This window comes from Trifolium pratense, linkage group LG1, assembly GCF_020283565.1.
Source record: "Trifolium pratense cultivar HEN17-A07 linkage group LG1, ARS_RC_1.1, whole genome shotgun sequence".
NCBI lineage: Eukaryota > Viridiplantae > Streptophyta > Magnoliopsida > Fabales > Fabaceae > Trifolium > Trifolium pratense.
The window spans coordinates 44944090-44966179 of record NC_060059.1 but is presented as its reverse complement, the minus strand read 5'-3'; the positions used below and the strand labels follow the sequence as shown (position 1 = coordinate 44966179).

Below are 22090 nucleotides of genomic sequence, written 5' to 3'. Positions count from 1 at the left end.
AACTTGCGTTGTTATTGGTTTCATGTGAACCTTTTTAAAGGGAGGGAACATGAATGTGAACCTCTACAGTTTTGGGTTTTACAATTTAAATTAGGGTCTTGTTGTCAAGTGCCCTAAGAGCATGTGTTACAGAAGCAAAGATAAAAAACTCATCTTTAAAATTACGTAATTTTTTATTTTTCTAAGTAGCCTAATAACTAGACTTACACAATGAGAAATCCAAAGGTTGAATCCTGATTCCTCCAATAATATCTCTTGTAGTTATCAATTATGCTACACTCACGAGACCAAAATTATGTATTTAATTCTTTGAAAGTAGTTTTAAACACAAATTTCAAAGATAAAATTTATGTGTTTAGTTCTTTAACATACTATGGTTTGATAGAAATCGACTTGTTTTCTTAGACCGTCAGTTGGTTTGAGCGTAATATGCAGAGGTACCTCACTACGGTTCATCACCACCACAAGTGGAAGAGTGTAAAAAATAGATCAATGTGAAGGTATCGACCTCCCCTTATAGGAAGATAAATCCTATCAAGCTAAGAAACTAGGATTCTGCACTAAAACTAGGTAAAGACATTAAAATTACTCTAGGAAATATCAACTTGTGGAGGGCACATTAGATAATCTTGGGTTGTTTTATTTATGGTTTTACCTTCTATCTTGGTCAGTCTATTTCAGTAATGGTTAAACTTTGAGTCTGGGTATTATTTATTTTTCACGTAGACAAGAATTTTTCTTACGGTTGTTGGCAGACTTGGCATTGTCAATTTTGTCAACTACCTTTTATCCACGAAGCTCTGACTCATGAAATCAGGCTGAATTAGATTGTCTTTGCTAAAGCCTAAGCTATCCCATTTATTTTTATCCCTGTTAACTCAACACATAGAGTTATTAAAAGATAAAAGAAAAAGTGTCTGCAATTAAGTATAAGTAAAGCACCAAACTTAGAGACGGGGTTTTGAAACTATCCACTAGTTGTTTTGTCTCAAGCACCCACTGAATAACGGATAACAAACGACACACTTCTCCTTCATCAACTAAACAAAATTGTCTGTGACTTTCATTAATTTGACCAATTGTTCCCTGATTTACATCAATTCTATGATCACCTAAATTTTTTTAAAAATATTTGTTGTATCTGGTAAATATCTAGTCGAAATGTATATATCTACGAACACTTAACTAAAGAGTTCATATATTTAGAGCCAAGATCGGAAGTCTGAGCATAACTAAGTACGCCAAATTCTCATGCAATCCAAATCGTGCCACAGCTGTTGTATTTGGGCGTGAAACTAAGCACACCAGTTGTTGAAATTGTCGTATTGAACTATTACCATTATTATTATGGAATAAAAACCACAATAGTTAATAAGAAATTATATTTTGTCACCATAATTTGATGACAAATTCAGTGTCTTCTAATTTATGTATATTTTAGAAATACATGAAAGTTGTATAAAATAAAAAAGTAAAAGAGAGATAGTGATAAATATCACTGTCTGTACTTTGACGTTCTTATAAGACAAGTCAGTTAATACATCGACAATTTCTAATTTATGTATATTTTAGAAATACATGAAAGTTGTAGAAAATAAAAAAGTAAAAGAGAGATAGTGATAAATATCACCGTCTGTACTTTGATGTTCTTATAAGACAACTCAGTTAATACATCGACAATAATTTCCTCCCATAGTTGGTTCAAATAAATTTGGAAAAGCGGTCTCCCATGTTAACAAATTGGGCATGGGGAGAACCCTTCTTTGAGCACGAAAATCACAAGCACATGCCTCGATCAAGAAATATTGGGTGAAATCAAGGGATCAGGGAGAAATTAATTTTACATGGATATAGAAACCTGTTATTACAAACCAAGGAAAAACATGAATATTTCCAGGACATTCCTCGAGCAATCGAATTACTCAGTATTGTGCTAACTATACTTATGACACACCTCTTTCTTCAGCTTCCTCCACTATTTCTTTTCTCAGAATGAATAACCCCAAAAATAAACCAGAGAGTAACAAAAGCCTCGTAGTTATACTCGTATATATAATCAGAAGGCTGCCCATCCAGATGCAGCTCTCGATCCAGGAGTGTCTGTATATATAATCAGAAGGCTGCCCATCCTGATGCAGCTGTTGATCCAGAATTTGCTGGTTTTGGAAGATTCTTCTGTAAGTGCAAACATTAAATATCTTACTAATGGTTCATTTTAGATAGTGTCTAGGACTTCAGCCCATGTAGGGAAATTAAACTGGAAAGTCAAAGGATCATGGATATGGATAACCAATATAATTGCTTGTTTTGCAAATTAAAACAGTCACTTTATGTAGGAATCTAGATTGATACATGGGATCAGAAACTACAACTCAATAAACAAAACTGCCAGAATTATTATATGCATAACAAAGAAATGTCGTTAGTATTGTTATTATTAAGTGTTTACTTTATTACTTCATTAGCAGAGGGTAAATAGTACTACCAGTGTACCAAATATTCTGTTAAACGCCTTGTAAGGAAAGGAACAAAAACTTAGAACTTGGGGGTTACAGCATTGAGATGGCAACAATGAAAAAGTAAAGGTAATTAATTCCAACCTAAGTACTAAGATTAGATAGGTAAGACACAGAATCTTCAAAATTAGATTTAATTAGAATAATCTTCAAATTGTCTAAGAGAATGAGCAGGACCAGCATACCTGTAGTTGAGAAAGATCTGATAGAGAATCAGTAGAGTGTTTCGCGTCTTCGTTTGTCCCTTTGACACTAGATCCAGTAATGGTAGAAGCAATCCGAACAGCAACAGGATCATTTGGTGGGGGTGGGAGAGCAGATCTGATTTTCGCTGCACCCGGTGGGGGAGCAAGGTTCAATACTTTTGGCTTTGGTGTTGCTACATGCCCGCCCGTTAGGCCAGCAGCTGAAAGCATGCCAGCTCCACCAGCTGCCTTATGCTTCACATTAATCCTAATGGTTTCCCCCGCCTACAGACCAATTGACAAATACAATCAAATATAGGAAAAACCATGAACCATAAGGGAGAAAAACACGCCCACAAGGTCAGCAATCTAGGTCACAACATCAAAGTCTATGAATTTTGATGTCTCTCCAGACTGCAGCCACTATTGAAGCTGCTTCAGCCTTATTTGACCAGAATCATCCATAATGCCAAGGATCATGACTGGGACCATGATTTAAAACGGATTTGGATCCTCTAAAGTGAGGAAATCAATGGTTGTTAGTTTAACAACCCTGTGATTTATTATGGTGCACCTATAATATCCACTTTTGATTTGTTAATCAATGACTAATTACACACTTTAAACTCTAAAGTGGATTGCTTTAGAGAAGCCGGATCCATATAAAACATTGTCTGACAAACAAACAAATTGCTCTAAAAATCGAATTTCACCAAAACAAACCACCCTTTTCAATTCACCATCATCATGAAAATAGCATAAAGCAACTGTAATCATAACACGAGTATTTCAATGATTGTTTAACCACAACATTGAACCATGCTTCATTGACTCTAGCTCATCAACAACTGACACTAATCAAAAGTACACAAGAACTACATCAATATACATGCTAAAAATGAACATGTCCACTAAGATTTTGATTAGAAAGCATATTTCAACTGAAAATTGGAAACATTCGTAAGAATTAGATCGATTACACAAAATTAGTAAAAGAAAAAAAAATACCTTGAGCCTGTGATTAACGGCAGGATGAATGTCGATCTGAGAATCCTCGGCGTCATCGGAGTTACCGGATTCCTTATCATTCTCTCGCCGTACATACTTTTCATGATCAGACAGTGCAACATTGAAATCAAAAGCTTCATTCCTTTCATTGAACCCTAATCCAATAAACGCATGCTTACCTTGACCATCCTCGATCTTGAGAACGAAGTAGCGAGACGAGTCGAGAACCGGTTCAACAGAACCCTCGCGCTGACCAGGGAACACGAAACACGCTGCGAAGAGATCGCCGGAGTTCGGTTCTTCTAACCGGATCTCACATCGGTCCTTACGTGATATAACTCGGAGCCGACCTGACCAGATCTTGTCGGATTGAAGCCACTCGCCGCACTTGTAGCCGCCGGAGGTTGTGCGCGGCGGGATCTTGTAGACAGCGACTTCGCGTACGACAAGTAGCGTGTGCTCGAAACCCTCATCTTCTTCTTCTAACGACATCGTTTTGGTTGCGTTTGAGTTTGAGAGAGTTTAATTTGAATGAATTTGAAAGACGCGTTATCTTTTGTTCAATTTAATCAGAAAATTGAAGATTGGTGCAGTGTCTTTCTCTCTCTCTCCCAACTAACTGCTTTAGGAAGATAGATACACAGTCACATTACCAATATCCTCACCTTAGCTCCTCCCTCTTCTTTCCTTACTCATCAAAAACCTCATAATTATATTGCCTTGTTTATCCAAACAGCTATTATAGCACAAGATAAGCGCTTGTTACTTCATTTGGATTATTTATTTACCCGTGGCGATGCACGGGTACTATGAGCTATTTTATATTATAATATTAAAAAATTATTCGTATAAATTAAAATAATAAGTATTATCAAAATAATAATAACAACAACAATAATAATATTAAAAGTCATGTAAATGTAAGATATACATAAGAGATGTGTTTATACATTTGAAAAAATTTCTCTATACACGACATTTGAAGTTACATTTGTATCTTCATCATCATCATCATGGTTAACAATATTTTTATGTGGTAGTAAACATGCAATTCAACTTATACTTATGTGGTGTAATTTTGTATTTCGGATCACTTCCTTCAATCAATATTTTTTCAACCTCATATGTTGATCCTTCTTGAACCATTTTTTTAAATCTCTGACACCAAACTCTCTCACAGTAGCATGAATCTTATCGCTCTGGATGATCAAAGTAAAAAAAAAAGGAAAAAAGTCAATAATAATAATTAAAAAAATACATCAATAGAGATTTTGTTAAAATGAGAGAAGTATATCAAGATAATTCTTCATTTTTTCATCAACAAACAACATATTTATAAAACTTGAATATATTACAAAAAAGGGAAAGAAATGAATAAATAAGGGTGAGAAAGAGGTTTATGGAGAGAATGGTTCACTGTGAGGTATTTAAATGAAATAGAGAGACTAAAAGCATCAATATATATTGAGAGGTAATGAAAAGAATAGAAAAGGGTGAAGAATTACAAACATAAGAATTTATTGAGAGGTGGTAAGCAATTACATTGACTTTAAAAATATGAAAGCATTTAAGCATTTTAATTCTCCATCATAATAGTGGGTTCATGCATTTTAACACTCCATCATAGTGGAAATAATACAATATTAATCTACAATAATATTGATGAATTGTGATTTTTTATTTGTATATTTATTCAATGATATGAAAACTTTTCATCTTATACATTAGGTGTGTTTTCATTCATAGGTTGTAATTAAAATTGTTACAATTAATTTTAAAATGAAGAAAATAATTTAAAGGCTATGATTGGTTGACACAATTAGGGTTAGATTAGTAGTAGGAGAACTATCTAGGATTTATATATATAGATTTAATTTTTACAAAACAGTTTTTATTTAAAATTGTTTATGAAAAAAAAAATGTTTATAAAAGTACAATTTTGGCCAGTAAGATTTTTTTTTTCAAGTAACCTAGTGGATAGAAAATTCACCTTAAAGGTGGATAAGTGGAGTGTCCCGGGCTCCTGCACATATAATGCGATGTCCCTACGAACTGAGCTAAGCTCACATGAACTTAACTAGTAAGAATTAATAATAATATAAAATATAAAATTTGAATACATTATTTTTCATAAGCTAAAAATATAAATTTATATAAATTAATTTTATAGCTGATATTATCTTATCAGAACAGTTGTGGTCAACGGAGCTCCTCTTCGATTGAGTTTGTCGTTGACTGTGACATACAAGCAAACTCTCATTCACGAGTGACATATATTTGAAGAGGCGTTCGTCTTCGGCTTGATACTCTCACAAGATTTGGGATCATGACTTGATTTTTTCTTCTTCTTAAATCTTTTATGTTAGCAAGAAAAAATTTAACAATAAAAATCAACATAAAGTTAACAGTGTTAATAGGGAAGTGAGATGTTTTATAGGCATGAGCATTGATCGATTTCGGTCGGGTTCGTGCCGAAAATCATAAAACTGATAAAAAACGCAACCATTTAAATCGGACCCAATGCCACCGCCTACATCTTCGGTTTGTTCGGGTCAGTTATTGCAGGTTAGATTGAAATTTTGATTACATCTAAAACATCATTATTCAAAAATTTCTAATTTTCAAATGATTCAATATATTGTGCAGAATGTAACAAAGGATAGGAGAACTAAATGAAAAAATAAAATAAACAAGGTGATGATGTTATTTTGTTTCAAATTTGTAGATCTAAAGACAATAATAGATCAATTAGAAAAGAAGTATAAATATACATTTTGCGCCTATTTCATCGATATATTATAAGCTTGTAAAATATAACATTTATCTCTTATATTGAAAATGGATAAAAACAACAAAGTGAAGAGTATACGAGATTGAGTTGAGATCAGCTCCATTAGTATATCCTCCTTTTCCTCCATTAGTTGCCTAGATCTGTGACACGTGGCAATAAAACAAATCAACGGTTCAGGTTAAAAAAGAAAAAAATTGAAAGAAACATGTAAACTATTTGCTAATCATTCACCACTATCATCTCCTTATTCCTTGCTAATCACGTCCCTCTTCTTCTTCTTCTTCTTCCCTTACACAATTTCACTATTAGGATTCCTTGCTAATCATTCACCGCCGTCATCTCCTTGCAACTCGCCGCTGAAATCAACTCTCCGTCTGTCTCAACACCATTCTCCGCCATCACCTCTCTTTGTCAGTACCAGCACCGCTCGCTGTCACCCTCTCTATCCGTTTCGCCGTCGTCGCCGTCATTTTCACAGTTTCAGTAAATGGTGATTTGATACATTAGTGATTTGATACATTAAAATGTTAATAATTTGATACATTAGTTTCACTATAATAATTTGATACATTAGTTTCACTATAATATTTTGTTCTTCGTCACATTCTTAGTTAAAATGTTAATAATCTATATATATAAATCCTAAATAGTTCTCCTACCATTAATCCTAACCCTAATTATATTAACCAATCATAGCTTTTAAATCATTTTCTTTAAAAAATAAATAATAAAAAAACTATATATATATATATATATATAAATCCTAAATAGTTCTCCTACCATATATAAATCCTAAATAGTTCTCCTACCATTAATCCTAACCCTAATTATATTAACCAATCATAGCTTTTAAATCATTTTCTTTAAAAAATAAATAATAAAAAAACTATATATATAAATCCTAATAGTTCTCCTACCATTAATCCTAACCCTAATTATATTAACCAATCATAGCTTTTAAATCATTTTCTTTAAAAAAAAAAATTAACAATTGTAATTAATTGTTTATTTAGCCACATGCCACATTTATTCTAATAATTTGTCATATGCCACATTTAATTTGAAGCATTCATATGACTTTTCATTTCTATTCATACACCATTATCCTTTTCATATGCACATTTTAATTACCAAGAAATTTAATGGTTTCCAATGAAAAGTTTTTTTAAGCAATGAAAAGTTGTAAAAATTTAATTTCATATAAGGACCTATCTTTTCGGTGGACATTATAAATACTTTGTTTGTTTTTAAATTCCTTCCACCCTTAGTCATTTGGAAATAATTGATTTTCTTCTTTACCTATGTTTTTTTTATCTTCCTTTCACATTCACCTCTTCATCCTTCTTATTTTTTCATGTTGTTCCTTTTTAATGTGCTTGCTCATGGTATTAGGTAATAGTTCGTCATTTTAACTATTTTTGTTTCCCCTCTTAATTACTTTGCATTCAAGATATTTACAGCAGTAGTTTTAATTCATACGCTTTGAATATCTATAAAATCTTTTGTTTTGTAGATATATTTACATTGGTTGATCTAACAAATACTTTATTTTAATTTTTGTCCAGGTAGATATTACTATCATCATGGAAGTAGGACTTGGTGTGATTGCTTATATATTTATAATGTAATACTACTATTATGCAATTGTCTTTATATATGCTACTGTTTATTTTGAGTTTCTATTACGGGAGTATATATATATATATATATATATATATATATATATATATATATATATATATATATATATATATATATATATATATATATATATATATATATATTAAATAGTGTATTGTTTTTTATTTATTTATTTATACTTTTTTATGTTTGCATTATATATATTTTGCTTTTAATTTAGAGATTGATATACTTTATCTATATGTATAATTGTGTTTCTCCGAGTAATTGACACTGTTTATGCTTAATAATTGATTTGTTTGTTTAATTTTTGGTTACAAAGTTGGAAGAACTTGAAGAAATACGTTTGTACCAAAAAAACAACTTATGAACTATGTATGTCATTGCCTAGAAAAAATGTATGTTCATGATATTTTTTTATTTCAAGTTTCAACTATAGGTCATTCCTCCTTCAATTATTTAAATTTTTTAGTTGACGTTATATTATAAACAAAAAATAACACCCGTGCATCGCACGGGTAAGGGTCTAGTATGTTTACAAATGTTGGTATAATATGTTATTACGATGTACTTGTTTAAAATATTGGTTTCACTATAATATTGGTTTCTGCTATAATATTGGTTTCACTATAATATTAGTTTCACTATAATATTGGTTTCACTATAACATTAGTTTCACTATAATATTGGTTTCTGCTATATACTAACATGAAGAAGACTATACTTTTACAGATAACATGAATTCATCATCAATTCCGGTAGTCGATTGTGTCGATAAATGGGTGAACAATATCCATGAACAAAATGTGCAACCTGGGCAAGACAGTATTGTCGATAGCGAACCACACTTGGAAATGAAGTTTGACTCTGAGGCAGCTGCTTATGATTTTTATAATGAGTACAGTAAAAAACTTGGATTCGGTATTCGCAGAGAATATGTAAACAAAAGCAAAAAGGATGGAGTCTTAACTTCAAGAAAATTCACATGCTTCAAAGAGGATATACGAGGTGTTGACAAAAGCCGTCAGCCGACAGGGGAGCGCAATAGAGCAGAAACTAGAACGGACTGCCAAGCGCGTATGGTTATTCGACTTGATCGGAAGATAGGGAAATATAAGGTTGTTGACTTTGTAGCTAAACACGACCACCCTCTTCAGCCACAAAAGTATGTTCACATGATTCGCTCTCATCGGCGCATATCTGAGGCACAAGCAACACAAATTGTATTGGGGGATCAATCTGGATTAAGACCAAAAGGTTTACATGAATATATATATATATCAAAGCAAGCTGGTGGGTTAGAGACAGTTGGTTTTACAAAACAAGACCTTAAGAATTACCTTCGAACCAAAAGGATGCATTCACTAAAGTTTGGTGAAGTGGGTGCCTTGATTAAGTATTTCAAACATGAAAGTGAAAATCCCTCATTCTTTTATGACTTTCAAATGGATGTTGATGATGAAATAACAAATATATTTTGGGCGGATGCACAAGTGATAAATGATTATGGGTATTTTGGTGATGTCATCACTTTTGATACCACGTATAAGACAAATAAGGATTATCGGCCATTGGGAGTATTTGTAGGACTTAATAATCACAGGCAAACAATCATTTTTGGGGCAGCATTGTTATATGATGAAACAATCCCTTCTTTTCAGTGGTTATTTGAAACTTTTCTCAAAGCAATGGGTGGAGCAAAGCCTAAAACAATTCTAACAGATCAAGATGCCGCAATGGCGAAAGCTGTTTCTTTAGTTATGCCGGAAACATTTCATGGACTGTGCACTTGGCATATAAGACAAAATGCTATAAGGCATGTGAACCATCTATATCAAAAGAGTTCACAATTTGGTAAGGATTTTGAAGCATGCATAGATCTACACGAAGAGGAAGGTGAATTTTTACAAGCATGAAGTTCTTTACTTGTTGAGCATAATGTTTCGGAAGGTTCGTGGTTGCATACGATTTTTCAATTGAAGGAAAAATCGGCATGGACTTATGTTCGGAAAACATTCACAGCGAGTATGAAGTCTACTCAGTTAAGTGAGAGTTTTAATGCTAAAACACCAAAAATAACAACTGTTAATTTTTCTTTATTATAACAATGTAGTAGAAATATTACAAGCTAAAATTACAGTCTAAAATTGAAAGTTAAAATTACAGCTACAATTGATTATTACAAAAAAACGATCCTAAAGTTGAAACCTAATCGCTCATGGCACTCGTTTGTCCTAAAACTGAAGTTGGTAATAATGGTGAAAATGACGGCGAGCTGCGATGGAGAGAAAGAGTGAGCGCTGCATCGTGCGATGAAGTGGAACAACGAGCAAACCATGTGGTATCAAAACTTTGGCGGCTTAGTAACCGTGTCTTTTTCTTGCTCTCTTGCTGCAAATTTTTAATGTTGTTGAAATTTCTTCATGCTATGTCGTCTAGATTTTCTTAAGTGTGGATTGAAAAATTGCAGATGGAAAAGAGAGAGAACAGTGGAAGATTGCAGATCGAAAAGAGAGAGAACGGAATCGACTACCGGAATTGATGATGAATTCATGTTATCTGTAAAAGTATAGTCTTCTTCATGTTAGTATATAGCAGAAACCAATATTACAGTGAAACTAATGTTATAGTGAAACCAATATTATAGTGAAACCAATATTTTAAACATGTACATCGTAATAACATATTATACCAACATTTGTAAACATATTATTAACATTTTAACTAAGAATGTGAAGAAGAACAAAATATTATAGTGAAACTAATATATCAAATTATTATAGTGAAACTAATGTATCAAATTATTAACATTTTAATGTATCAAATCACTAATGTATCAAATCACCATTTACCGTTAAACTGAAACTGTGAAAATGACGGCGACGACGGCGAAACGGATAGAGAGGGTGACAGCGAGCGGTGCTGGTACTGACAAAGAGAGGTGATGGCGGAGAATGGTGTTGAGACAGATGGAGAGTTGATTTCAGCGGCGAGTTGCAAGGAGATGACGACGGTGAATGATTAGCAAGGAATCCTAATAGTGAAATTGCGTAAGGGAAGAAGAAGAAGAGGGACGTGATTAGCAAGGAGTAAGGAGATGATAGTGGTGAATGATTAGCAAAGAGTTTACATGTTTCTTTCAATTTTTGTCTTTTTTAACCTGAACCGTTGATTTGTTTTATTGCCACATGTCACATATCTAGGCAACTAATGGAGGAAAAAGAGGATATACTAATGGAGCTGATCTCAACTCTACGAGATTGAGGAGTTCAGGTTCTCTCCATTTATTATCCCTCCATTTATTCTCCATTTGGAGAGAGATAGACACATTAAGAATTAGTGGAACCCATTAAAAGTGTGTCCCACTAATTTGTGGACCCCACTAATTTTTTATTGTGTCTATCTCTCTCTAAATGAAGAATAAATGGAGAGATAATAAATGGTGGGAACCTGAACTCGAGATTGAGGGTGGCGGGTCCGTGCTCATCCCTAGATGGTTATAGTATTTGATGAAAACTCAAGGGAAACTAGAACTTTGACCAATGCGGTTTATGTGTCTAATTAGCTGTAATATGTAACAATAAAAAATAAAATATAAAAATTCTAAGAGCATTTTCAATAAGAGTATTATAGAGAATTTCATGAACTAATTATTCTATATTTGTTTATGTGCTTATTTTATATTTTATATATTTTTAAAATAATTTTGGAACCCCATCATTTTGTTTACTTATTAAAAAAAATTGTTGATAACTAAAGGTTAAAATATTGATGATAATTAAAGGTTAAAAAAAAATTAAAGACACAATCAAGAACATAAACTTAAGTAGACATCCATAAATAAATAAAAATTGTGATTAATTCTGCCGTTCAAATCTATTGAAAACAGGGTTAACATATTAGGATTCCTAAATTCTTTCATAATTGAAGCACATGTTTTAGCGGTTAAAATGTTTTATTGTAAGTAAGGGATGCAGGTTTGATTCCTATCGTAAACAAATCTGTATTTTTTTAATATAAAGCTGCAATAAAAAGAAAGAGAAAATGAGAGGGGAAAAAATTGGTTTAGGGTTAACTTATGTTAGCAAGCTTATAATATAAGAGATAAGAGATTATCGGTTTTTAATTGTTTAAATTGTGCAATGAAAATTGATGGTGCTTAATTGTCGTATGAAATCTTTCCTATGAAAGTTGATGGAGCTTAACACTTTGTGGACATAATTTAAATCACAATTGGTCTGTTAGTGCATATTGTATCAATTGATCATCGGTTAATATTAAATCTGCAATGTTAAAATCAAAATAAATAATGTGATTAGTGACATGACCATGGTTGTGTTCGGTTGTATTGCAAAAAAATTGATTTAGCAGAATTGAGTTTGATAATAACTTGCCAAATTACACGTGATAATAACTTTTCAAATCTCACATGATAATTATTCTCTAAATTTATGATCCAGTAAAAAAAATCATTGATCAGAAAAGACATAAAAATATTTCGTGATAATAAATACTCCCTCCGTCCCAAATTATAAGGGAAAAAAGTACATTTTTTTTGTCCCAAATTATAAGAGAAAAAATCATTTTCAAGAATATTTTTTCCTTATTTTCATAAAAAATTTCTTCTCTCTCATTTTCTCAATAAACAACAACCAATAAAAATTGTTTTTACATCTTTCTATGCAACTTATTCCAATAAAAACCCACAAAAACGTACTTCAAATTATCATATTTTAATTTTTCTTAATAAGTGTGATTTTTTTAATTTTCCTTATAATTTGGGACGGAGGGAGTAATATAGTTAACAATAATTTTAATATGATATACTTTTAAAATTGATGGTGCTTATCAATTATTGCACATAATTTTAATCATAATTGGTATACTTGCCATAGTGGTTGGAAATATTGTCTTGCATCGAAGGGTTGTAGGTTCGAATCATAGTCAAGACAAAATAGAGAAAACAAATTAGGGTTTAGAATTTACTTGTGTATACAAGCTTATAATATAAAAGATTAGTGTAAGTTTTTAAACAACAGGGGTGTCAATGTCATTCTATTAGACCCGAGGGTCCTATTTTCTCTTAAACCATCAAATTATCGAACGAAAATCACACAACAACACCGGTATAATTAAGTAGCCAGTTACATTACAGTAGCACTGCAAGTCGTCGCCTGCGTTTACTGTTCTGAAACAAACCACACACTCTCCGATCTCCTCTCATTCAATCCAACGTATGCATCTTCTTTTATCTTCTTCTTCTTCTTCCGAATGCATTTTACCTAAACCATCATCGCTTTCTTCTTCTTCTGCAGGAATGGCCACAACCGCAGTAGGAGCAGCATTTCTCCTGCTGCTACTTCTCCCATTCTCCATCTCCATCCCTCAACCAATCTCCGATTCTCACCGATCCGCCGCTTCCAATCTCTTCAATCAAATCTCTCCAAGGTCACAACTAACCCCCCCCCCCCCCCCCCCCCCCCCCCCCCCACCCCTAATTAAACCCTCATTTCTCATCTCAACTCCGATTTCCGATCCATTGCATTACATTCCTTTTTATCGATTCCGTCAAATCCTTTTATTTTACAGAATATAAATTATGTGATAATTAACCGATTAATTCTGATCTATGCACATAACATTGGAAAGATTGAGATTTATATAATTGATTTTGTTTTCTAGTGATTTTAAACGCGTAGGTTAATTAATTGATGTGTTTGTTGCGTGTTATCAGTTTAGAAGATGCGTATGAGGCACTGAGAGTTTTTGAGATTCTCGCTATTGAGAAGAAGCCTCTTGATACCGCAGACACTTGTAAAAAAGTGTTGGAAAATCTAGGCTCTTCTTCCCCTCTTAAGGATGTGTTCTATGCGTTGAAAGTTAATGGCATATTAAAATGCAATATTGATGGCACAATTTTCAAGGTACTCATTTTCTGTGTTTCTTCGATTGGCATTAATTATTGTTATTGTTTCGTTGAGGATTTTGTGTGGTTGCTTTTGGTTTGCTGAAAACTGAAGCCACTGTTGTTTATTTTTGTAAAGGATATTGCCTCAAGACTTAAAGCCACTCTCCATGATGCAAGTACTTTGCTTGACATATACTACTCAGTTGGAAGTTTGGTTCTTATAAAGGTAATCTTTGGTTTCTACTTTACTCTTTGTGAACACAGATATCAAGCACCCACACTGATTTTTATCTGATACCATTTGTTATTTGAACACCCAAAATACAGACACCGAATACATTTATCTGCATCTCTCTCTTACTTTTTCATATGATACACCCCTTATTCACTGAATATACAAAATATTCTTATGTCAATTTTAGATATTTGGCACGTTACTAGTACTACTTACTTTTTTAGTGGTTGTTTGGAGGAGCTTATTTGGAATTATCTTTTTTTTTTTTTTTTTTTGAAAACTTGGTATCCGGCCTTAGGACCGACTAATCCAAGGGGACCAATCCCACCGCCCACTTGCGGGGGCCCCATTTAAAGCCAGAGTTTTTTTTGCTCTGTATGGACTTAGCCCACCGAAATTGGCACCAGTGGGAATCGAACCTGAGACCTTGAGAGGAGCATACTCCAAGGGCCCAAGCCAACACCACTCGACCAACCCCAAGTGGGTTTATTTTATGACATAAGCACTTGTGCTAGTGTTTGGAATTATCTTATGACATAAGCACTTGTGCTAGTGTTTGTAAGAGCATATGTAAATTGATTTTGATATGTTTATAAGCTATTTTCAAGTTATTTTCATAAGCTCCTCTAGATAGGTTATTGTTGTAAGTTGTTTATCAGCTTATGCAGAGTGTACCCTAATTTTCTCTTCAATTACTGTGTGTGATGTTCCGTTAGTGTCCTTATTCCATTCCTTACCTTCTTTGTATGCAGGATCAGGCTTCTGATGTTGACGTTCTTCTTACTGATGCTAATGGCATTTTTCATTCAATTAAGGTCCGTACTTATTTTGTTTTCTATTAAATAAGATTAAACTAGGGTTGCTTCTTGGTGACTACTCTCTTGGCCACATTAATGTGGGTGATAGGAAATTTAGTATAATAACTGTACGGCACCCAATTTTATTAGTTTCCCCGATTTTCTACCTCAACCATTCTGCAATTTCACTTGAAACTGTCATGCTCACATTTGATTCCACGTCCTTTAAATTTGGCAGGCTCTAAGCCAAAGTGATGGAAGATGGCGCTACAGCTCCGATAATCCAGAGTCTAGTACCTATGCTTCCGGTAATATTTTGCAAATTGCATGGAAATTTGTTGATATTCAGAGCTCATTTGTTATTCTTTTATTACTTTCGTTATGAAAGGAAAAAAAAAATTGTTGGAGAAATAATCACTTTTGAGGATTTTCAATGTAAAAATGTGAAATCTGATATAAGAAACAGCTACTTTGAGTAGTTTCTGAGAAAGAATGGGTTTGGTAGGTGAGAGAAAATTTTAAAAAGTGATTTTTATAATTATAAACATACAAATTAGCGTTTTGAAAAAAATAATCAACTCTTATACAAAGTAAAATGATTTTTTTTTTTTATCTTAAATAAAAGGGCTGTTAATTTTTCCCAATACATGCAACACTCTTGTTGCTGAAGCGAGCATTTTGTGGTCCTTCAAAAGATTGAAATTTCTATCATTTATCTGTACTGACATTATAATCATATATTGTATTTCACAGGATTAGCTCTTGAAGGTCTTTCTGGAGTGATTTCACTAGCATCTTCTGAAATTGATCAGAGTAAGGTAATGTTCTGAATCTTTGTAGTGGTTGCTTCACTGTTATAAAGCTTCTAAAGTTGAATAATAAGTTTCATACACTTTCCAGAAATTCATGCACGGAATTGTGTTATACACAGTTTGTTACGGACCATATTGTGAATCTGAAGTTAAACTCACTGATGCTATTGCTACATCTGAATATCCATTTTAGCCTATGCTACACATACTTTTCTAGCTTTTGATACATCTAGCCAACATATGCATTTATATCAATATCTTATGTTAGCTCTATATTGGCAGGTCAGTATAGTAAAAAATGGTATTGTGAAGCTTTTTGACAGCATTGAGAAGTATGGTATGTGAAGCTCTTCGCTTTTAACCCTTTAAAAGTGATTACTATTCATGTTTATTTATATATTTCTAATTACCTAGCATTGCTTTAGTAGCCGTGGTGTCTGTTGCATTTGTTCTTTGGTAAGTGGTGTATTCAAAATTTCTTCTTGTTAATGGCGCTTAGTGCATTTTATGTTTCATCGCGTTTGATTTCTTATTTGGTTTTTTCTTTGGAGAGGGGCTGTTTATAAGTTGATTAAGTTACAATCACCTCCTTAAGATCGATAGTTTGGGACTGTAGGTGTAAGCTTCCCTAGAGGAAACTGCTAGAATTGATGGTTTATGTTAGATCAACTGCCGACGTCAGTTGCATGTAACAGGACCGTTTTATTATTATTGATAAAAATTGATAAACTTAGCGCCTGCTTATATGAACTAAGTTAAATATCCTGAGTCGAGTGGGTACACATTTTCAAGTTGCTTGAATCTTAAATACATTAAATCAAATTCTACTTATCCTGTAGGGTTGAGGTTTTTGTACGCATGCAATTTTGCAGTGCATTTTGGTCATGCAGTGTGTCAATTGACAACAAGTGGCATAATTTTCTTGAAGCACTTGTGCATTAAAAATGCTCTTTTCCCTATTCCACCTAAATATATTTTCCCCTAAAATTTGTGTATCGCACGAACTGTCCTGCCTTTAGCCCTTATCGTATTGGACTAAGTTTAACATGTTATATTTCAGATGATGGAGCATTTTATTTTGATGAGAAATTTGTTAGAGGATCTGAGCCTCAAGGTTCTCTTTCTACAACCTCTTCTGTTGTTCGAGGGGTTAATGCGTTTGCTGCAGTAACTTCTGGGAAAATAAATGTGAGTAAGGAATGAGGAATTGCTATTTAATTTTTCAATATGTTAGAATTTGATGTTGATGTCTTGGCTTTGCATTTTCCAGCTTCCAGGGGATACAATATTGGGTTTAGCAAAATTTTTCCTCAGCATTGGAATCCCAGGAGATGCCAAGGACTTCTTCAATCAAGTTGAATCATTATCCTTTTTAGATAGCAACAGGCAAGTGCTTTCCAAGGAACAATCGCCATCCTACAATGAGTGTCACACTGGCTTAGTTAACGCAAATTATGGAAAGACTAATTATATGATACAATTGGAATAAAAAGTAATTAATATTACAATGAAAATTGAAAATGACATTTATTTTAGGATAATTTTTGTATGCAAATGTGATACTCATTGTGGGACAAAGGGAGTTTTATGGAGATACTTAAGTTTTCTTCTGTGTTGATGTATGTATTGGCCTCTATGATGTTCAAATTTCAATAACAATATCTAACTTGGATTTCTTATTGTGGGTAGGATTTCCATTCCATTGATATTGTCACTTCCCGAAACAGTATATTCGTTGACCAAGAAAGGCCAGTTTAAGGTATGTAACTAAGTTAGTGGATTTAGAATACTTATTTTGCTAGTATTATGATGACACTTTTTAGAACTTGGAATCTGGTGAGTAGTTGATGGCATACATTGTGTTTTTGTCCCAATCATGGTTATCAAATGAAGATTCGAATCGTGAATCGGAAAACTTATTTTCCAAATCGCGAGTTGAATCTTATAATCTTATTATGATACATAATATATAAAAAGGAAATTTTTACTTTTATATAAAAACGAGTGACAAAAAAACTCAGAACAAGTGGTTGGAGCAAGCGGCCATCAAAGAAGAGACAACATTGTCCCTGAACAAGACAAGGGGACCAAAAGCAGATAAGAAAGGAGAGAGGGTGCAAAACTCTGTATAGACCGGAACCGGAAGAATAATAAAACCCAGTGTTGGAGGGAGTGGGGACCAAAAATGTGTGTTAAAGAATTATTTGGAATATATGTTTTTGACTGATTAATGCCCCTTCTATATATAAATGCAAAAGAACTATCCTAACATGCCTTTTTGAAACTGGGTCGTGCAACATGACTCAATTCAGGGCTGCATCCGTAGCTGAATGTGAATCATGAGACACATCTAGAGGGACAATAATGGATTTAGGATAGACTCTTTTACCATCTTTGAATTTGAGCTTTCGGTCTGACTCAACCCCAAAAGCTAAAACAAGAAGGGAGGATTGGCCAAACCTTATAAAAACTACTTTGATTATATTTGACTATATCTGTAGTCAATGTGGAATTTCAACTATGACATTTGGCGTTTTTGTCCAATAAAGGACAAGCAGAATCCAGTAGCTCTTTTGTTGTAATTCATTTTGATTGTCTGCCACAACCCTGCAAGCTCATATTTTCCACCACTTGAAGTCTGAAAAATTTATCAAAGCTATTAAGATTTCTGATTAGGCTTTTTTAAAGAAAGAAGATACATGAGCTCTTCCTTGTTCCAATGTTGCATTTCCACCTATTTTTTGCATGTTAATATCTGCAGCAGCATCTTCTTCACTCAGCCAAATAATTTTAATCTTCTGTTGTAGTCTCGTCAAAGAATTAAATTTGTGATTCTGCAGCATTTCTGTTACTTTTTACTGTTGAGAATATATAACCGTTACAAATCAATCAGGTCAAGGTCAGTACGGTGTTTGGTTCAGCTGCACCTCCTCTAACAGTTAAGCTTGTTCGAGCTTTTAGCACTGGTGCAAAAGATTCAGCTATTATTGACAGCAAGGTGAGTGATGTTTCATTGACTTCTTTTGAGATTTGATAATATTTTCCCTATATACAATTCTTTAGTTTAGTCGAAATCCTTCTTATGTTTTGGTGCCTTTTATTTTTGCATGATCCAGGAGCTTCAGTATAACCAAGAAAGTGGATTTCATTTCTTGGATTCTTTCCCAAAAAATGTTGATGTGGGGACATATGTTTTTGTTTTGGAGGTATTCCTGTCTGTGTAGTTTAGTTTATATATTTTCCATTTTAGTTGCATCAAGGTATATTTGTATCAACCTATTGGTGAAAATATTTTATCTTGCTTTGCAGATTGTGCTACATGATTCTGAAAGTGAAAACGTCTATGCTACTGGAGGCCAAATTCATGTGCCAATATATGTCATCGGCGTTATTAAAGTTGGCAATGCAGAAATTGCAGTTCTGGACAGTGATCTTGGAAATGTTGAAACCCATAACACGTATGTTTCTATTTTTGTTTAGCATTATATTTGTAAATTTTCTGCAGTGACATTTAGAAAAATTGCGGTTTCTGATTAGTATGTCATGTGATGATTTTCTTCATTCTATCATGTCATCTGTTTGAAATCTGAACGTGTTGCATGTAGATTTGTATCGTAATGCTGTATTCATGCTTCATGCATGGTTCCAATTTGTTCATTTTCAACTTACGCTCACATTTTACCTATCCAGGCTAGATTTGTCTGGAAATGATATTGTTTCACTCTCGGCAAACCACCTTCAGAAGTTGAGACTGTCTTTCCAATTAGAAACTCCTAATGGTCGTGTTTTTAAGCCTCATCAGGTTTGCAGTTGTTTCTTATGACCTTATGAATGAATGTCATTTGAATGCTCTGTTTATTGGGGGTTTGTTGTTCTGCAGGCATTTTTAAAGTTGCACCATGAAACTAAGATTGAACACATCTTTTTGGTTGGAAATACTGGAAAGAAGTTTGAGATAATTTTTGTAAGTATCTTTTATGACATATCTCATTGTCTAGAGTTAACTATTTCTCCCGAGTACTAGTTCAATTTGTTAAATTGTGTAATAGATCAGTCTGTTTTTGAGCTTGTCGGTGATAATTGCTTATAATGTTGTATTTTTACCTTGTACATCTGGGGAGGCTGTATGTTACTCTGATTCTCATCTTCCTCCAATTTTCCTTATTTTGCTGACATTGTTATTTTGGCTCTAAGGATTTTCTTGGCTTGGTGGAAAAACTTTTTTATCTCTCTGGCAAATATGACATTGAGCTGACTGTTGGTGATGCTGTCATGGTATCTTGCACAACTTACTACTTTAAAGTTACCTGTTCTTCTCTAATATTATTATACAGAAATCTGAATAAAAATATTTTGTTTCAGGAGAACTCTTTCTCACGACTTCTGGGCCATGTCGAATTAGATCTTCCAGAAGCTCCTGAGAAAGCAGCGCGTCCTCCTCTACCACCTGTTGATCCTTACTCAAGATATGGTCCCAATGCGGAGATTAACCACATATTCAGGGCTCCTGAAAAGCGACCACCCCAAAAACTTTCTCTCGTGTTTTTGGGTTTGATCCTTTTGCCATTCATTGGCTTTTTGGTCGGCGTAAGTCTTTTGATAAAACTAATAATAGGACAAAAAACTCTTCATGAACCTAAGTTAGGTTATTGAGACCCAAATAGAATAGTCTGACACTCTCTTACCAGTTCCCAATGAGATATATTTCTCTATCAGAAATGCATACGATTTATGAAGGGGAAATTGTCTTTTCCTTGGAGTACTAAGTATTTCAAGTTAAGAGCACTGTTTCATGACATACAGGATACTATTCTTAAACTTCAACATGTAATATTTTGTAGATGCTGCTTAAAACTTTAAAGTTTGGAGCAGTTATCTTTATAAAATTAGGCCTCTTCGAGGCCTGGTCCATCGATGGCTCCATGTTATCTTTTTGAACGGCATTGATGGCTGCATGTTGTTAGCGTTTAAGTTGTTTTATTGTCAGTCTAGGCTGGCAGCTCTATGTGTTAATAATATATAGGTATATTTACCTTCTTCCTATGCATAGGAAGGTAGAAGTGAAAAAGTGAAAGGAAAAACAATGTTGTTACACAGCTTTATTTTCTTTTGATTTGATCTGTAGTTTTTGGTAGTTAACGTTATATGTTCTCTTTTATATCATTTACAGTTGTTACGATTGGGAGTGAACTTGAAGAATTTCCCTGGTTCAACAGTACCTGCTACATTTGCCACCCTTTTCCATCTTGGTCTTGCTGCAGTTCTGTTGCTTTATGTGCTTTTCTGGTTGAAGGTATGTCCACTGTACAATCATTTAAGATATTACATGTTCTAATTAAATTAAACTTGGTTAAGTCAGGTTCTTCTATTTGGAGTTATTATCACCCATCCATGGTGGTTTTCATTGGAACAGTGTTATGTTGTCAGTTTCATTCTTTTTCTCTGGAGTACTTACTCTCGTCATTTTTGTTCTGCAGCTGGACCTATTTACCACACTCAAAACACTTGGTCTTTTGGGAGTTTTTACAATGTTTTTTGGACACAGGATTCTTTCCTATCTTGCTTTAACATCGACCAAATTGAAATCTGCATGAGTGAAACAAATAATGTCTATTCATAAAGAGATAAGAGCATTAGAGTTTTCCTCTAGAGTTATGATACTGATCCAATTTTGTAGGACCTTTGTTGTATTATTTAATGACAAATTTAGAGATCATTATATTGCACGAGGTAAGCTTTTACTTGATCTTGGTTTATTCTGATGAAGCCATCCCCACAAATAGCCTATCTTGGTTTAACTTGATCATGTCACATTTTATAGATACTATTTTGAAATATCTAACGACTTTTTAAATGGGATTTATCTTACATTTTAGACTTATCTACATTTTACTACGATCTCGATTTTTTTATTTTTTTTTTGGCAATAAAGCTCATTGTAATCTATACCAATTACATAATGATATATAATGACAATTCAAAAGTTAACTGCCAACTATTTTACTATATGCTCACACTACACACCTTTTTTTTTTGGATAAATTTATCTTTCAAACCTTAGATTAAATTTAAATAACAATTATAAGACACTTTTTTTTTTTTTTTTAAACATAAGACACTTGAAAACTATCTATTTTAGTTGAATATTTTTCTTTTACAATTATTTTCTTCTTAATAGCATAATCTTTGATGTTGCA

General features: G+C 33.3%; 2 protein-coding genes and 1 pseudogene across 3 annotated transcripts; 2 read left to right on the top strand and 1 right to left on the bottom strand.

The window, feature by feature from the left end:
* Window positions 1-1603: 1603 nt before the first annotated feature.
* Window positions 1604-4502, bottom strand: LOC123922068 (uncharacterized protein At1g03900). The gene is made up of 3 exons (XM_045974813.1): window positions 3710-4502; window positions 2702-2986; window positions 1604-2175 (listed from the first exon to the last, which is right to left on the bottom strand). The coding sequence occupies exons 1-3, from the start codon at window positions 4199-4201 to the stop codon at window positions 2113-2115; spliced, it is 840 nt and encodes a 279-aa protein (XP_045830769.1). The 5' UTR covers window positions 4202-4502; the 3' UTR covers window positions 1604-2112.
* A 4376-nt stretch (window positions 4503-8878) lies between these two features.
* Window positions 8879-10246, top strand: LOC123894883 (annotated as a pseudogene).
* A 2934-nt stretch (window positions 10247-13180) lies between these two features.
* LOC123907859 (dolichyl-diphosphooligosaccharide--protein glycosyltransferase subunit 2-like) lies at window positions 13181-21639 on the top strand. 2 transcript variants are annotated; one of them, XM_045958401.1, is made up of 20 exons: window positions 13181-13375; window positions 13457-13589; window positions 13876-14065; window positions 14186-14275; window positions 15037-15099; window positions 15320-15389; window positions 15835-15899; window positions 16176-16230; window positions 16954-17081; window positions 17164-17279; window positions 17583-17652; window positions 18787-18891; window positions 19010-19099; window positions 19203-19351; window positions 19584-19695; window positions 19774-19857; window positions 20088-20168; window positions 20256-20480; window positions 21064-21186; window positions 21371-21639. In XM_045958401.1, exons 2-20 carry the CDS (start codon window positions 13459-13461, stop codon window positions 21485-21487), a joined length of 2064 nt encoding a protein of 687 aa, XP_045814357.1. In that variant the 5' UTR covers window positions 13181-13375; window positions 13457-13458; the 3' UTR covers window positions 21488-21639. The 2 variants fall into 2 exon arrangements, with proteins under 2 accessions (XP_045814357.1, XP_045814274.1); XM_045958318.1 differs by having other exon boundaries at window positions 13220-13375; window positions 20088-20480.
* The last annotated feature ends 451 nt before the right edge of the window (window positions 21640-22090 follow it).

Excerpts from the sequence above, each read along its gene's own strand:
- LOC123922068 (XM_045974813.1), bottom strand. The coding sequence starts at position 4,201 with ATGTCGTTAGAAGAAGAAGATGAGGGTTTCGAGCACACGCTACTTGTC. Across the intron at positions 2,987-3,709 it reads CCGTTAATCACAGGCTCAAG|GCGGGGGAAACCATTAGGAT; the intron begins GTATTTTTTTTT and ends ATTGGTCTGTAG. Across the intron at positions 2,176-2,701 it reads CAGATCTTTCTCAACTACAG|AAGAATCTTCCAAAACCAGC; the intron begins GTATGCTGGTCC and ends TTGCACTTACAG.
- LOC123907859 (XM_045958318.1), top strand. The coding sequence starts at position 13,459 with ATGGCCACAACCGCAGTAGGAGCAGCATTTCTCCTGCTGCTACTTCTC. Across the intron at positions 15,100-15,319 it reads GCATTTTTCATTCAATTAAG|GCTCTAAGCCAAAGTGATGG; the intron begins GTCCGTACTTAT and ends TAAATTTGGCAG. Across the intron at positions 17,280-17,582 it reads TCCTTTTTAGATAGCAACAG|GATTTCCATTCCATTGATAT; the intron begins GCAAGTGCTTTC and ends TATTGTGGGTAG.